Here is a 17,376-nt window from a genome sequence, read left to right as displayed (position 1 = left end):
GGCGGCCCTGGTGGCTCAGTGGTTTAGTGCTGCCTTCAGCCCAGGGCGTGATCCTGGAGACCCGGGATTGAATCCCATGTTGGGCTCCCTGCATGGAGCCTGCTTCTCCCTCTGCCTATATCTCTGCCTCTCTGTGTGTCTCTCATGAATAAATAAATTAAATCTTTAAAAAAAAAAAAAAGAAGCTCTTTTATTTTCAGAACCAGGACTACAGAAAGTTCAAACTTGCTTCAGATTTAAGCTTTGCTGAGGGCAAAGCTCATAATTTAGGGCTTTTTGTGAATCTTCTGCATGCAGCCTTGCATGTGAATTGATTTTCACAAAACCTTGGCAAATTATGGCTGACTCAGAGAGTGTGGCATGAGCTGCCCTCAGCTATATGTTCCCAGATGAGGAGAGTTGATGAGAATCTTAAGAGATGAACTTGTATGAGCATCATATTTTATAGCTGCAGAGAAGGGAAATGGGTTTGCTCAAAGCCACAAAGCAAGTTAATGGCTTAGCTAGGGTCAGAACCCAGTCTACTGACTCCTATTCCAAAACTTTTTCTATTATATTATCATTTGGAAGGCACATTTCAGAGAGATGATGTGCAGGTCTATAGTCTCAGGACCAAACACAGGGTTTAACTGGCACATAAACTTTGTGGGAGGAAAGAATATATGGGTGTATTACTGAGGGTGGGAATCAAGAGACAACAGAGACCTCTGAAAGTTAGATATCCATTCTGATGAGTGCTCTGCCCTAGAAAAACAGAAAGAGGCCAAATAACAAGTGATTTATAGATTTGTAATTCATGCCAGATATTTTAGAGGTGTTAAGTATCATATTCACAAACAAGAGGGCATCATTACAATTGCTTAGCTGCATAATGAAGATCAGGGTGCTAGGGCACAGAAATAAACAACACACAGTCCCTGTCCCCCAAGAAAAGACAGCTAGTGGAAAGAAACATTTGTAGACATTTTCAGTGCAGACTACAGCATATGAAGGAGGAAAACTGTTGGCGTAGGGGTGGTGGTATGGAGAGACAGGGGGACTTAGAGGGAGGTTTTGTACTAAGAGAGGTATTAGTAGGCTTCAAAGTGTTGGTGTCACTTCAGTTATTCTCAAAAGACAAGGAGTAAATGTGTTGAAAAGGAGAGAAAAAAGGCATTCTAGGAAAAGAGTATGGTCACAGGCTTGTTAGTAGGAGAAAAGGGATTTGGCAAAATGTAAATTGTGGAATTACGAAATGGTGAAAGATGTGGCAGGAAAGACTGATTAGGTCACATGAATGCTACTCTGTTGCTGTCACTCGGAGTACAGGGGATACGACGCCAACAAAGTATTTTCAGTTGAGAGGTCATATTTGTTGACCAGACATATAACCTCAGCAGCAGAATGAAAAAGATATGGAAAGAGAATACTGGAGGCTGTAACCATTGAGAGGGCTATCTCATTAGTCTCCTGAGGCCTGACTCAGGCCTGAACAAACAAGGTGGCACTGAGAATGGAGAAAAGGTGACAAATTTTCTGTGCAAGAGGCCATGATCTTATACCTTATATTGGACACAGTGGAACTTAATAAGTATTTTAAGTAATTGTTGAATAAATCTGCTAATCCCTGTGACTTATCCTCTGTTAAATTCCCCATAAGCAACTTTCCTGCAGGAGAGGCAAAGTAGGAAATCAGAGAAGATATTAAGAAGGTGGCACTGGACTAAGGCTTCATTTTCATCCACTTCTTCATTTAACAAATATTTTTTGCTTACTATGTGTCAGATGCAGTCTTAGGTGTTGAGGATTCAGTGTAAATAAAACATACAAACAAAAATCCCTGTTTCTATAGGACTCATATTCTTCTAGGTAAGACAGAAAATAAACAAAACACACTATTAAAGGCTACAGACAAAAATAAGGCAGGAAAGACGGACAGGAAATGTTGGGGGAGGAGCTACAATTTCATTTCATTTCATTTATTTATTTATTAAAAAATATTTATTTATTTATTCATGAGAGACTCAGAGAGACAGGCAGAGACACAGGCAGAAGAAGCAGGAGCCTTGCAGGGAGCCGGATGTGGGACTCGATCCCGGATCCTAGGATCACACCCTGACCCAAAGGCAGATGCTCAACCACTGAGCCACTGAGGCATCCTGGGAGCTACAATTTTAGATAGGTGGTCAGGGAAGACCTCATGAGACAAAGTTATTTCATTTTTTTTTTAAGAGATGACTTTTATTTTTTTTAAAGATTTTATTCATTCATTCATTCATTCATTCATTCATTCATTCATGAGAGACACAGAGAGAGCGAGAGAGAGGCAGAGACATAGCAGAGGGAGAAGCAGGCTCCATGCAGGGAGCCTGACATGGGACTCGGTCCCGGGTCTCCAGGATCATGCCCTGGGCTGAAGGCAGCGCTAAACTGCTGAACCACCCGGGCTGCCCGACAAAGTTATTTCAATAGAGACATGCCAGAAGTCCAGAATATTCAAAGCAGAGGAACATCAGATCCAAAGGCCCCAAGGCAGGAGTCTGCTTATATTTCAGAAAAAGCACAGAGGGGCCAGCATGGTCGAAACAGGGTGAACGAGGGGAAAAGCAGGATGCCAGCTGGAGCTTGGTAGCTGGGGGAAGGGAGAAAGGAATCCAGGCTAAGAAAGGTGTGTGAACAAAGGCCCAGAGAATGGTTTGTTGTTTGTTGTGGTAGGAAAGCAAAAGGAGGCCATGTACTACTGGAAGCAAGCACCATTGTGCCATTCTCAACCACTCTAAAATCATGTCAGTCTTAGTTGAGCCTTTAGTTGAGCTCAGTAATCTTTTCTATTTTTCCATGATTCTAATGGCTCCCTTGCAATGACCAGCCAAAGGAGGAGCAATTGCTATCACAATCCCCCATGCCCTCCCTAAGCAAGCCCAGAACATATCCTTCCCACTTTAATACCTTTGTTTCAGTTGAAATATCCACCTGGAGTTTTATCCTCACTTTTTTGAAATCCTATTCATTCTAAAAAGCTCTCCTGATTTCTCAGACATATTTTATCTCTCTGTTCTAATCTCTCTAAACACTAAATATTATAGTGGCCTTCAGAACATTTTGCCTGGTTTTTTAAAAAAGATTTTATTTATTTATTTGAGAGAGAGAGAGTACAAGTGGAGGGGAGACGAAGAGGGAGAAGCAGACTCCCCACTGAGCAGGGAACCCAATGTGGGGCTCGATCCCAGGACCCCAGGATCATGACCCGAGCTGAAGGCAGATAGATGCTTAACCTACTGAGCTACTCAGGCACTCCACATTTTGCTTTATATACCATTAATCGTGTAGTTGCTAATCTTCTTAACAGGGTTATCAGCTCTTGGGAGGACAGAAACTATGTGTCATTTGCTCTGTTCTCTCTGTACCTGGCATTGGCCCTGCAGAGATTTACTACTTGCTAAATTGAACTGCCATTCTTGCAATGTAAGCACAGGACTGGGTGTGCAATATATACCCACTCTAGGCTAGAGAGACTAGTAAACATAGTGTAGACAGGATTAATTGGCAAACACAGTCATATCTCCTACTTGAAAGGCAGAAAATGTGTATAGGAAAAGAGCTTCAGATCCAGACATAGCTGGGGCCAAATCCTGGCTTTCCAGAGCTTATTAATAACTGTGTAACTCAGGTACTTTATCTTTTTGAGCTTTATAAAATGGGGTAGGTACTATAATCTATTCACACCATAACTACACTTGTGGTAAGAATTAAATGAAATTATTAATGTACAAAAATGAGAACAGAACTTGGTATAAGAAGTGCCTGGCTGGCTCAGTGATGCCTTCAGCTCATGTCGGGATCCTGGGGTCCTGGGATCGAGTCCTCCATCAAGTCCTGCTTCTCCCTTGCGTATGTCTCTGCCTCTGTTTCTCATGAATAAATAAATAAAATCTGGAAAAAAAAAAAGAACTTGGTATAAGGAGATACTCAATAAATTATTGTCATACTACCTTGCCAAGTCATATTTTAAAAATGTAACTTGCTGTTCTTCTTGTAAGCAGCCTGAGGTGATTTCTGAAGATGGTTCACTATTCACTTGACCCAGAAAACCCTACAAAATCATGCAAATCAGAAGGTTCAAATCTTTGGGTTCACTCTAAGAACACATGTAAAACTGCCCAGGCCATCAAGGTATGCATATCCGAAAAGCCACCAAGTATGTGAGATGTCACTTTGCAGATGGAATGTGTGCCATTCCGTTGCAACAATGGTGCAGTTGGTAGGTATGTCCAGGCCAAATAAGAGGACTGGACACAGGGTCAGTGGCTCAAAAAGAGTGGTGAATTTTTTACTGCACATGCTTGAAAATGCAGAGACTGGGATCCCTGGGTGGCGCAGCGGTTTGGCGCCTGCCTTTGGCCCAGGGCGCGATCCTGGAGACCGGGGATCGAATCCCACGTCGGGCTCCCGGTGCATGGAGCCTGCTTCTCACTTTGCCTGTGTCTCTGCCTCTCTCTCTCTCTCTGTATGACTATCATAAATAAATAAAAATTAAAAAAAAAAGAAAATGCAGAGACTAATGCTGAACTTATGAGTTTAGATGTAGATTTTCAGGTCATTGAGCACATCCAGGTGAATAAAGCTGCCAAAATGCAGTGTAAAACTTATAGGGCTCGTGGTCGGATTCATCCACTCATGGACTTTCCGTGCCATACTGAGATGCTCCTTACTGAATAGAGCAGATTGTTCCTAAACCAGAAGAGGTTGCACAGAAGAAAACGATGTCCCAGAAGAAACCAAAGAAACACAAACTTATGGCCTGGTAGTAAATTCTGCATAAAGTAAATGCAAATTAAAGTAAAAACAACAAAAAAATATAACTTGCTAATAGAAAAGTTACACGTATATTCATATTGCTTTGTATTTGTACTTTTACAATATGGGGACTCTCCCTAAAATGGAATGTAATCCTTATCTTTATATTTGAAATTCTATTTTCAATGCAATAACAATAATAAAACAAAATGCAATAACAAAAAATAATAAAATTCTTACAAAAAATAAAAGTTTTTTCTGCTTTCCTTAAATTCATTCATCTATTGATTTTTCTCTTTTAAAAATTTGTTTTTATACATTATAGTCAAAAATAGACTGCTTTGGCAGGTTGGTAAAAAGGCAAAAATTATTTTTCAGTTTTGTGACTCATGTGAGATCTTAGTATCTCTAATACAGGAAAGCACGGACTGTACTTGAAGAAGACTTTGTCCTAAGATAAAACATTTCAAGGTCTCAAAGGTTATGAGAAGGATGAGAACCTCAGAGGTCATTATAGCAGCTGATACTCCTGGGAATAATGCCTGTTGGTGTTATGTACAGAGAGATAGAAATGAAAGCTAAACAACAGTTACTATGGCATGAGTTTTGTTTCTGTTCCAACATAGCACTAATTGAGAGAGGCCAATACAGAGATGATAGGAGCTAAGGAGGGAGGCCAAATGAGAAGATGTATATTGAAACCTGAACTCATAAGGCTTTGGTTGTCTGGCTCACACAGCCATCACACATCTCAGAACTGTTAACTCCAACCATTTATAGATGAGAAATTTAAGACAGAGAGACAATAACTTGCTCCAAGTCACACACATACACAGCTGGGAATACACAACAGCTGAGGATATTTCCACTAGAATGTAAACTCCACATGGGCACAATTTTTGTCTGTTTTGTTCATGCTTTATCCCTAGTATATGGACAGTGCTTGCACATAGCAAATACTACAAGTCTTGTTGAATGAATGATGAGTGAACAAATAAGATAAGGTCTCTGCTCTTAAACAGCTCATATTTAATAGAGAAGAAAGCCATGCAAACAATTTTAATACCATGTGATATATGCTGTGATAAAGAGGGCAAAAATGTGTGAAGAGAGTAAACAAGAGGGGGCCCTTTATGACAGGGAAACTCTGATTAACAGTGTCTTAAGAGAGGAGTTGGAACTAGCTAGGGGAAACAGAAGGGTGATGGCAAACAGAAAGCTTTAGGAGACATTACAAGGTTGAATAAAGAGTAAGACAAAGGTTCTTTGTGCCACAGACTCCTTTGGCTGTCTGGTGCAGTCTATGGGCCTCTTCTTTTAACAGTGTGTGTATTGGGGCACCTGAATGGCTTAGTTGGTTCAATGTCTTGCCTTTGACTCGACATTTGCATGGCTCGGAGTCATGGTCCTGGGGCCCTGAGACAGAGCCTTGCATCAGACTTCCTGCTTAGCAGGGAGTCTGCTTCTCTCTTTCCTGCTCCCCCTGCTTGTGCTCTTTTTCTGTGTGTCAAGTAAATGAATAAAATCTTCAAAAAACAAAAAACTGTGTGTGTGTGTGTGTGTGTGTGTGTGTGTTCTGAGAGAGAGAGCAGGAGGGAGAGGGGCAGAGAGAGAGACAGAATCTTTTTGTTAAATTTATTTATTCATGAGAGACACAGAAAGAGATAGAGACATAGGCAGAGGGAGAAGCAGGCTGTCTGTGGGGAGCCTGGTGTGAAACTCGATCCCAGGACCCTGGGACCACGCCTGGAGCTGAAGGCAGCTGTTCAACCACTGAACCACTCAGATGTCCCAGAGAGACAGAATCTTAAACAGGCTCCATGCCTACTGTGGAGCCTGACGTGGGGCTCAATCTCACAACCTGCGATGAACTGAGCTGAAATAAAAAGTCGGATGCTTAACTAACTGAGCTACTCAGGCGCCCCAATGTATGTATGTGTTTTAAAGATTTTTTTATTTGAGAGAGTGAGAGTGAGGGAGAGAGCAAGAGAGAGCAGTAGTAGGGGGAAGAGGCAGACAGAAAGGGAGAAACAGGCTTCCTCCTGGATAGCAGAGAGCCAGACGTGGAGCTTGATCCTAGGACTCCAGGATCATGACCTGAGCCAAAGGGAGACACTTAACTGACTGAGCCACCCAGCCACCCTGTGTATGTGTTTTTTTTTAAATGCATAATGTAAGGTACACAGGATTACATAAAAGTTGTATTAGCATCATTATCAAAACACTAAAAAAGGTAAGACATGCTAATATATTTGCTTTATTAATATGTTACAAGATCTAACTGTAGGTTTTACAACTACTGTAATTTTGAAGTAATGATAGGTATGAATGATACTCTAAGACATTTGCAATAACTACAATGTGATATGAAAATACCTGTGATTTTTATTGCTAACAACCCCACAGGTACTGTCAATATTACTGGGTCTATTGCCTATGTTCACAACTGTAGGAAATGTTAAATTTTAGTTAAAGGTTAATAAAATTCAGATGCGATTATTTTCCTATCCAAGTTCGCCACCTTGACTTTTATCTTTGGGTCTCTTGGGGCTTAGGGATCCAGTGTTAAGAACTCTTGGTCCCAGGTACATAATGAAGAGGGCCTGAGTTGGTATCAATGGAAAGGATAAAAGAATCCTAAGAGAAATTTAGAGATACAATTTAATGGATTTGATGATTTGACAGTGGATAAGGCAAAGAGAAGTACCTTAGCTGATACTCAGGTTTCGGACTGGGAGATTTATGATATGCAAAATTAATATAGAAGTGGCAATGTCGGGTAGCCCGGGTGGCTCAGTGGTTTAGCACCACCTTCAGCCCGGGGCCTGATCCTGGAGACCCAGGATGGAGTCCCACGTCAGGCTCCCTGCATGGAGCCTGCTTCTCCCTCTGCCTGTGTCCCTGCCTCTCTCTCTGTTTCTATGTCTCTCATGAATAAATAAATAAAATCTTAAAAAAAAAAAAAATGAAGTGGCAATGTCCACTTCAGTTCAGAAAGGCTTTCATGTTGCTTAAACCTTTAGGCTTGAGAAATATAATAATAATTTTTTTATAATAATAATTGATTAAGATGGTTAACATTTGTTGCAGGTTGTCATAATTTCAAAGATTTGTGAAGACAGGACCATAGCCTGAGGAGTCAGATACATATGCCTGGAAAAGTAAATAGAGCATACCTTTTAAGCTCAAATGCATTGCTCTTTCCACCAGGATACTGACTGCAAAAGTTCCATCCAACTCAGCAGGGCCCTCCTGGTCTGGGCAGACTTCCCTTGTGGTGGTGTTGCAGGGGAGCTGGATGGAGGCAGGAGATTTCTGGTGGCTAGGTGATGGAGAGAGCTGGGTCTCATTAGTCCTTCTGGGAAACTGTTCAGACTCACTGTGGCTGCTGCAGTCCACAGAATCCAGCTCAGGAGCAGGCCCAGGGTGTGGGGAAGGAGAAGAAAGAATCACATGAACTCGCAAGGCAGCTCCCGAGAGGTTGGAAGCATTTCGTCCAAATAGAGGATACACACCTGCAAGAGGATGGAGGAGAGTAAGTCCAAGCAAGCAGGAACCAAGAACACTCTCTAACCTTGGAGGTGAATCACTGAGAGCGCTTGTTGTCCTCTTTCCCTTGACAGGCCCAACAGTCCCCAATATGCTAATTTGTAAAAGAAACTGTGAAGTTAGTATACTGTGGGAAAATTTTTACTTCCCTTCTCCCCAACACACTCTCTCTATTAATGGAAAGAAGTGAGAGCTCAGATTTTTTTTTTTAATTTTAATTTTTTTAAAGATTTTATTTATTTATTCATGAGAGACAGAGAGAGGCAGAGACAAAGGCAGAGGGAGAAGCAGGCTCCATGCAGGGAGCCTGATGTGGGACTCGATCCCGGGACTCCAGGATCAGGCCCTGGGCTGAAGGCAGGCACTAAACCGCTGAGCCACCCAGGTGTCCTGAGAGCTCAGATTTGAAGCCAAATCCAAGTGACTACCAGGCAGAGTTGGTGTGGAAGAGTTTCATGTGCTGGAAGTGAGCAGACTTAGACGACTTCTGAAACCTTTTGAAAGTAAGATTTTTATTAAAGCAGGAGTGGTGTGTCTTCTCTGCCACATGTCCCACTGGCTCTTGTCCTTAGCTGTCCTGGTGCTCAATTTAGCCTGTTTCAACAACTAAATATGTTTGGGCAGTAGCCCTGAAGATCATTCGGAAGTGAAATAAGAGGCTTTGGCACAGGAGGCAAGAAGGAAAAACAAGGGAATTAGTATTTGATGAGTGTTTTTCAGGTGTCAGAACCTGGGGGATTAGGTAACCTGCCAAGGTGACATGACTATTCCAATAAGTGGCAGATTTAAACCCAGGGATCTGAACTTATAGGCTTCTTAGATATTAAAATGAGATTTAATTATATAGCAGAAGGCACTAAGAATTCTTTCAGAATCTCAAAGTTTGCTTTAATAGACTCATTTCAATTTGGGAAAATGGAGTTAATTGATTCACAGGAAGCAGTAAGATGAATTTTCCCTGTCTTTTTCTGTTTTTAGGTAACCTCTTTTCTTCTGATGCAACATGATAATTATCATCATTATCACAAGCAGAAAGTAAGGGCAGCAGAAGGGAAGATACCCAAAAGCAACACAGCTAAATCCTTATCCTCAAAAAACTCAACAGCTACTTATAAGGATGGTTGGATGGATGACTGCATGGACTGCTTGACTCATTCAATAAGCAGATCAACTGCCACATCTTGTACAAAGCCCATTTATAAGAGAATAAAAAGCTTAGACTGATGGGATGTGGAGAAGCATGACAGAAATGGACAATCTGAAAAGTTAAATACTTCTTTTGTTATCACTCAATAAAAAGAGGTATTTGTGCTTGAGTTCTGATCCTTAAATCTTTATTCGTGTTCCAAACCTACTTTCTTCAGCAGAGTGAAGTTAAAAGCCTGCCTTTACGAACTTTAGTTCAGGTGAGCTTTGCTTACTTCAAAGATTTTTTCTACAGGCTCTCTGAAGTGACTCTAGGCTCACCAGATAAAATAGAGCACATGGCATTTAATGAGGTATTCAACAGAGCCAGAATTATACCTGCTAGGTCCAGAGAGAGCCAGAGAATCTGGGATGATCACCCAAATACACAGTCTTATTTAGCTTGTGCCATCTTTTTTTTTTTTTTTTTTTTGCGCCATCTTTTTAACAACAGTCAGAGCATAAGGCTTAAAATAGGGTTGTGACTGTTTCTTTAGCTATACAGTAGAGGAAATAACTAATCCTATAAGGAGTGTGCCAATGAATATATACCATATTTATAAAGAATCTAGTCTGGTCACCTTCAATTCATTCTGCATTACAGTTACTGGATATAGTCTTCCTCAATGCAAAATTATCACTCTTCTATTCAGACCCTATTAGTATAACTTTCCATAGCTCTCAGATAAAAGTCCAGTACTCTTGTCTACCTTTTGAACTTGATCTCCTTATCATCTCCCATCCTATATCTCCTATGATCCAACAGTACCAAATTACTTATAGTGCCTAAAAGGTATCAACCTGCTTCATGCCTCTATGCCTTCATGGGCTAGTCTCCTGTTTAGAATATCATTCTTTCCCTTTTCTTGGCTTATTCATAAATCCTTTGAAACACAAGTCAAGCATCATTTCTACTGAGATGTCATCCTTGAACCCAATGGATGTTGCACCCCTGTGCTCTGCAATACCACTGAGAATGTCTTTTCATAGTTCTAATGCTTCACTGTAATTGTTTATTTACTCTCTATTCTCCCATTGACTATTTCTTACTCATCTTTGAATTCCCAGAACCAAGTATATGTATCAAGTACTGAACAAGTTTAAAAGAAACGATGTAGCACATAATGCCACTTGTAAAATGTTACCTTTTTCCTTTCTGCCTTGTGAACCAGTTTATTATCTTGCATGTTTTTTTTTTAAATTTTTATTTATTTATGATAGTCATCACAGAGAGAGAGAGAGAGAGAGAGAGAGAGAGAGGCAGAGACACAGGCAGAGAGAGAAGCAGGCTCCATGCACCGGGAGCCCGACGTGGGATTCAATCCCGGGTCTCCAGGATCGCGCCCTGGGCCAAAGGCAGGCGCCAAACCGCTGCGCCACCCAGGGATTCCCTGCATGTTTTCTTTTATGATTTCAAGATGTGCTGACCAGAGAGAGAGGATAACAGTCTCATCAGCAGGTATGTTTTTCAGTGTATTTTAAAAACCAGCATTCTAGATTATCATATAGGTTCTGATACATGGGTTAAAGGCAGTCCTCCTCCAATTCACCCATTTTTATTTTACATGTATTGAGTGCAATATTCTAGGCACTATTTTAGGTGCAAAAATCTGGTAAATTTGAATGTATTCTAAAGCTACAAAGTTCAGAGCTAGTTCTTATATCTGTAGTGACCCTACCAAGATATATTGTCACTAGGTAATGCCCTCTTGTAAGCAGCCAGTGGTCCTCTTTTTGAAAATTCTTCAGTTATAAGAAGCATTACTAAATTATTACTAATCTTTCAGGATACAATACTGGAAAAAAAACCAAAAAACACTTACTAGCTATGAGCCTGGGTAGTAATCTAACCTGTCTGAGCCTCCATTTTCATGACTATAAAATAGGTGTGTTACCTATCTCACCACACTGCTAGGAGGATCAAATAAAATAATGTGTGAGGGAGTACATCACATAGTGCTTATCACAGAGCAGGTGCTCAAACCACAGGAGCTAAGGCTGGTTCCTCACTTACCACTGACAGTTAATGTCCTTGCAGACGTCTCCCCAAGTCTGGCCAGGTCCACATAGGCTGAGCCAATCCAACTGTCCGTCTGGTGGGGCCTTTCCACACTGTCATTGCCATAAGCCCGCCACACTTGGATCTCTAATCTCTCTTCCCTGAAATACCAAAGCAGTGATGGGCCCCTAATGACTTCAGCTCTTTTGGATGCCTTGAAAGTAACCATGACCTGTTTTTTGTTTGTAGATTCCTTAGGCTTCTTGAGAGGGGTCCAGAAGGCTTCCTGATCATAGAGCTTGTAGCGGAGGTAGCAATATGTGTTCTTATGAATGTGGTTCTGGCCAGCAAGAAGCACACAATGGATGGGCAGCCAGAGCCTTGGGGTGGATATGGTGACAGTGGCTGGCTCCTCTTCATTCATCGTGACAAGATTCTTTAGGTTATTCTCAAAGTTCCAGCCCAATAGCTCAGCAGCTTCTAATACCCGCTCTCTATCTCCAGGATGTGTGAAGGTAACTGAAAGCTCTAGGCCACCCACAATTTTCTGCATGAGCTCCAAACCGTGTGGCAGGGCCCCATCTTCTGGCAAAATGATGGGATACCATCCTGTGATCCCTTATGGAAAAAAATAAGATTTTCAATTATTGTTTTAGGAATAAAAGGATTTACCCACTTCCTACTCAAGAGCCATCATCACTCTGGCCTGTGACAGAACTGAAAACATATACCCAAAGACCACTGGAGTCTGTTTCATCTGATTACTGGAAGACAATGAGACCAGGTGGAAGAACAAAGGCTAAGAGTTGGAAGACCTTAGTTCTCTCCTAGCTTCAGCCCCAAACTAGTGGTTTAGTCTAGGTAAGTCACTAATTTCTCTCAGCCTTGGTTTCCTTACCTGACAAATAGGAAAATTAGTGCTAATCTTGCCCACCAAAGCTCTTATATCATCAAATGAGATAATGGTTTTGGAAGAGTCTGAAAAGTGCTATAAAAAATGTGAAATGGAGGAATAATAGTGGTCAAGCAGAAGCACCGTAGGCTCACCTTGTCCCACAAATATGCTAGATAACTATCAAATCTTCCTAAATACCTCAGAAATCAACCTGAAGACTGGTAGAACAAATGCCACAACTAAAGGTAGAGAAGAGGCCACTTCCAAGATGGTAGGTGGTGTGGAGACACAGTTTGGGAGGGAAACAGATAGTGGCCGTTCCAGTGGAGAGGGAGCTATGGCCACAGAGAAGGACAAGAGACAGACTAGCACACAAGAGAGTGGATGGGGAAAATGAATTCCCATAGCAACTGGCTGGGAAAGTGAGAGGGACTGAATTTCTGAGCTCCTGCAGTGAGTGAGGCTTAAAGCCTAGAGTTTTAAAGGTCAGCATGCTGGGCTCTGAGCCTGGAGGGCATTGGGGCTGCTCTTGGAGAGAAGGCAAACAGCCTGAGAACATAATGTAGAAACAGCAATCTGAAGAGCACTTGGAGCACACAGTGGGGAGGTTATATGCAAACCTAATGGTGATCGTATACCAAAAACCACTAACAAATATGCAAAGAATAAAGAGAAAGAAAGCCAAATATACCATTAAAGAAAATCAGCAAACCATGAAAGAAAGGATCGAAGAAAATCCTCAGAAAACAGCACAAAACAAATAATATGACAATAAATATATATCTATCATAATTACTTTGAGCATAAATAGACTAGATGCTCCAATCAAAAGACAAAGAGTAACAGAATGGATAAAAAAACAAGACCTATTTATATGCTTCCTACAAGGCCCACAGAGGAGCACCCAAATACATGAAACAGTTAAAAACAAACATAAAGGAACTAATTGATAACAATACAATAACATGAGCAGACTTTAACAGTCTACTTACATTAAGGGATAGATAATCTAAACAGAAAATCAATAAGGAAACAATGCCGTTGAATGACCCACTAGAACAGATGGATTTAACAGACATATTTAGAACATTCCATCCTTAAACAGCAGCATACATATTCTTTTCAAGTGCACATGGAACATTCTCCAGAATAGATTACCTAATAGGCCACAAAACAAGCCTCAACAAATTTAAGAAGATCAGTCATATCATGCATCTTTTCTGACCACAACACTATGAAATTAGAAGTCAACCACAAAAATAAATGTGGAAAGAGAACAAAACACATAGAGATTAATAATAACATGCTACTAAATAATACATGGGTCAATCAGGAAATAAAAGAAGAAATAAAAGTAGAGGAAGGAGCTCCTGGGTGGCTCAGCAGGTTAAGCATCCATCTGCTTTCAGCTCGGGACATGATCCCAGGGTCCTGAGATTGAACCCGTCATCAGGTGCCCTGCTCAGTGGGAAAACTGCTTCTTCCTCTTCTTCCTCCCTTGCTCATGCGTTCTCTCTCTCTCTCAAATGAATACATGAAATATTTTTTTAAAAAGTAGATGAAACAAATGAAAATGAAAACATAATGATCCAAAAACTTTGGGATGCAGCAAAAACAGTTCTAAGAGGGAAGTTTATAACAATAGAGGCCTACCTCAAGAAGCAAGAAAAACCTCAAATAAACAACTTAACCTTATACCTAAGCTAGAAAAAAGAACAAAAAAAGAACGTAAAATCGGGACACCTGGATGGCTCAGCAGTTCAGTGTCTGCCTTCCGCTCAGTGCGTGATCCTGGGGTCCCAGGATCGAGTCCCACATCGGACTCCCTGCATGGAACCTGCTTCTGCCTGTGTCTCTGCCTCTCTCTCTCTGTGCCTCTCATGAATAAATAAATAAAATCTTTTTTTTTAGACTTATTTTATTTTTTTTAAATTTAATTAATTACTTTATTTATGATAGTCACACACACAGAGAGAGGCAGAGACATACGCAGAGGGAGAAGCAGGCTCCATGCACCGGGAGCCCGACGTGGGATTCGATCCCGGGTCTCCAGGATCGCGCCCTGGGCCAAAGGGATTTATTCATGAGAGACACAGAGAGAGAGAGAGAGAGAGAGAGAGAGAGAGAGGCAGAGACACAGGCAGAGGGAGAAGCAGGCTCCATGCAGGGACCCCGACGGGGGACTCAACCCGGGTCTCCAATATCAGGCCCTGGGCTGAAGGTGGCCCTTCAACTGCAGAACCACCAGGGCTGCCTAATAAATAAAATCTTAAAAAAAAAAAAAAAAAAAAAAGGTAAAATCAGCAGAAGGAAGGAAATAATAAAGAATGGAATAGAAATAAATGATATAGAAACTAAAAATATAATAGAACAGATCAATGAAACCAGGAGATGGTTCCTTGGGGAAAAAAAAAAAAAATCAACAAAATTGGCAAGTATACAAAAAAGAAATAAAAGGTATCCGAATTGGTAAAGAAAAAAAACCCAAATTAGTAAAGAAGTAAAATTTTCAGTATTTGTAGATGACATGATACTATATAGAGAAAATCCTAGACTCCACCAAAAAACTGATAGAACTGGGACACCTGGGTGGCTCAGTGATTGAGTGCCTACCTTGGCTCAGGGCATGATCCCGGGGTCCCAGGATGGAGTCCCACATTGGGCTCCCTGCAGGGAGTCTGCTTCTCCCTCTGCCTATGTCTCTGCCTCTCTCTCTGTGTCTCTCTTGAAAAAATAAAAATCTTTAAAAAAGGGGGGATCCCTGGGTGGCGCAGTGGTTTGGCGCCTGCCTTTGGCCCAGGGCGCGATCCTGGAGACCCGGGATCGAATCCCACATCGGGCTCCCGGTGCATGGAGCCTGCTTCTCCCTCTGCCTGTGTCTCTGCCTCTCTCTCTCTCTCTCTCTCTGTGACTATCATAAATAAATAAAAATTAAAAAAAAAATCTTTAAAAAAGGGACGCCTGGGTGGCTCAGTGGTTGAGCATCTGCCTTTGGCCCAGGGCGTGATCTTGAGTCACGGGATGGAGTCCCCCCTCTGGTTCCTCGCATGGAGCCTGCTTCTCCCTCTGCCTGTGTCTCTGCCTCTCTCTCTGTGTCTCTCACTAATAAATAGATAAAATCTTTAAAAAAAAAATCTTAAAAAAAAACCAAAACTGGTAGTGTGGGACCCAGAAAATTGAACAAAAATCCCCTACCCCTGGACAAGCAGAGCAGGACTAACTCCATTTTGTGCTGCACCCGCCACCTCCTGTATCACCCCCACCAGACCTGCTTATTGCTTAAGGCGCTGCCCCACCCTAGTCTAGCCACTGGGCACACCCTTACGGGAAATCGGCTCATAACAATGTAACCCCGCCTTGTGCCCGCCAAAACTGCGAGCGAGCGCCAATTCTGACCAAAGTAATAGGCCAGTTCAGATGGATACTATAGGGTAAAATGTAATTCAATCGGCCACCTGCGTGTGGACCGACATGACTGTGCAACTCTGCGTATGTTACAATCCCACTGGCCCCTATAAAGCTGCTACGCCTCTTAGCCTCGGGGTCCAAGTCCCTGCTCCGCTGTGTCGGGTATACTTGGACCCAATCTTGAGCTTGTAAATAAACCCTCGTGTGTTTGCATCGGTGTGTCGGCTCATTGGTGGTTTCTCGGATTTGCAATCTGGGGCACAACAGTAGAACTGATAAAATGAATTCAGTCAAGTTGCAGGATACAAAATCAATGTATAGAAATCTGTTGCCTGCCTGCCTTCCTCCCTCCTTTTCTCTTTCCTTCTTCCTTTCCCTTTCCTTCTTTTGTTCGCTTGTTTGTTCATTTATAGGTCAATACAGGGCTTTTTAAAGTAGCCCAATGCAGGGCTTAAAATCACAACCCTAAGATCAAGACCTGGGCTGAGATCAAGATCGGATGCTTAACCAACTGAGCTACTCAGGCACTTCTGTTGAATTTCTATACAACAATAATGAAGCAACAGAAAGAGAAACTAAGAAAATAATCCTATTTATAATTGCACCAAAATAATAAGGTACTTAGGAATAAACCTAACCAAAGAGGTAAAAAAATCTATACTCTGAAAACTATAAAATATTGATGAAGGACACCTGGGTAGCTCAGCGGTTGAGCATCTGCGTTTGGCTCAGGGCATGATCCCTGGATCTGGGATCAAATCCCCCATCAGGATCCTGGCAGGGAGCCTGCTTTTCCCTCTGCCTGTGTTTCTGCCTCTCTCTATGTGTGCCTCTCATGAATAAATAAATAAAAATCTTAAAAAAAATATTGATGAAAGAAACTGAAGACAACACAAAGACATGGAAAGACATTCCATGCTCATGGATTGAATGAATATTGTTAAAATGTCTATACTACTCAAAGCAATACACATTCAATGCAATCCCTATTAAAACACCGATAGCATTTTTCACAGGACTAGAATAAACAATCCTAAAATTTGTATGGAACTAGAAAAGACCCTGAATAGCCAAAGCAATCCTGAAAAAGAAAAGCAAAGTTGGAAGCATCACAATTCTAGACCTCAAGTTATATTACAAAGTAGTAACCAAAACAGTATGGTACTGGCACAAAAATAGATACATATGTCACTAGAGCAAAACAGAACACCCAGACAATAAACCCAAAATTATAACATCAATTAATCTTTGACAAAGCAGGAAAGAATATCCAATAGGAAAAAGACACAATTCAACAAATGATGTTGGGAAAACTGGACAGCAGCATGCAGAAAAACAGAACTGGACCACTTTCTTATGCCATACAGAACAATAAGTTAAAAATGGATTAAAGACCTGAAACCACAAAAATCCTAGAAGAGAACATAGGCAGTAATCTCTTTCACATTGACTGTAGAAACCTTTTTCTAGACACGTCCACTGAAGCAAGGGAAACAAAAGCAAAATAAACCATTGGGACTACATCAAAATAAAAAGCTCCAAAACAGTGAAAGAAACAATCAAC

General features: G+C 41.4%; 1 protein-coding gene and 1 long non-coding RNA gene across 31 annotated transcripts in view; one reads left to right on the top strand and one right to left on the bottom strand.

Annotated features, from left to right (window-relative positions):
- LOC112667442 (uncharacterized) overlaps nucleotides 1–9,641 on the top strand; it is a 59,830-nt gene extending 50,189 nt beyond the window's left edge. The window contains exon 10 of the long non-coding RNA XR_003141133.3: nucleotides 9,304–9,641. This is a non-coding gene — a long non-coding RNA (uncharacterized LOC112667442). The remainder of the gene's footprint in view (nucleotides 1–9,303) is intronic.
- C2CD3 (C2 domain containing 3 centriole elongation regulator) overlaps nucleotides 1–17,376 on the bottom strand; it is a 153,061-nt gene that overhangs the window by 54,023 nt on the left and 81,662 nt on the right. For all 30 annotated transcript variants that reach the window (XR_007404620.1, XR_007404624.1, XR_007404625.1 and 27 more), the window contains 2 exons: nucleotides 11,525–12,127; nucleotides 7,953–8,291 (listed from right to left, as the gene is read on the bottom strand). Coding sequence is in view for 19 of the 30 variants with exons in the window: in XM_035703824.2 (XP_035559717.2) it covers nucleotides 7,953–8,291; nucleotides 11,525–12,127 (942 nt within the window). In the remaining 11 variants the exon portion in view is untranslated. The remainder of the gene's footprint in view (nucleotides 1–7,952; nucleotides 8,292–11,524; nucleotides 12,128–17,376) is intronic.

Source organism: Canis lupus, chromosome 21 (assembly GCF_003254725.2).
Source record: "Canis lupus dingo isolate Sandy chromosome 21, ASM325472v2, whole genome shotgun sequence".
Lineage (NCBI taxonomy): Eukaryota > Metazoa > Chordata > Mammalia > Carnivora > Canidae > Canis > Canis lupus.
The sequence above is the reverse complement of the archived record's forward strand: the minus strand, read 5'-3'. Positions and strand labels throughout refer to the sequence as shown.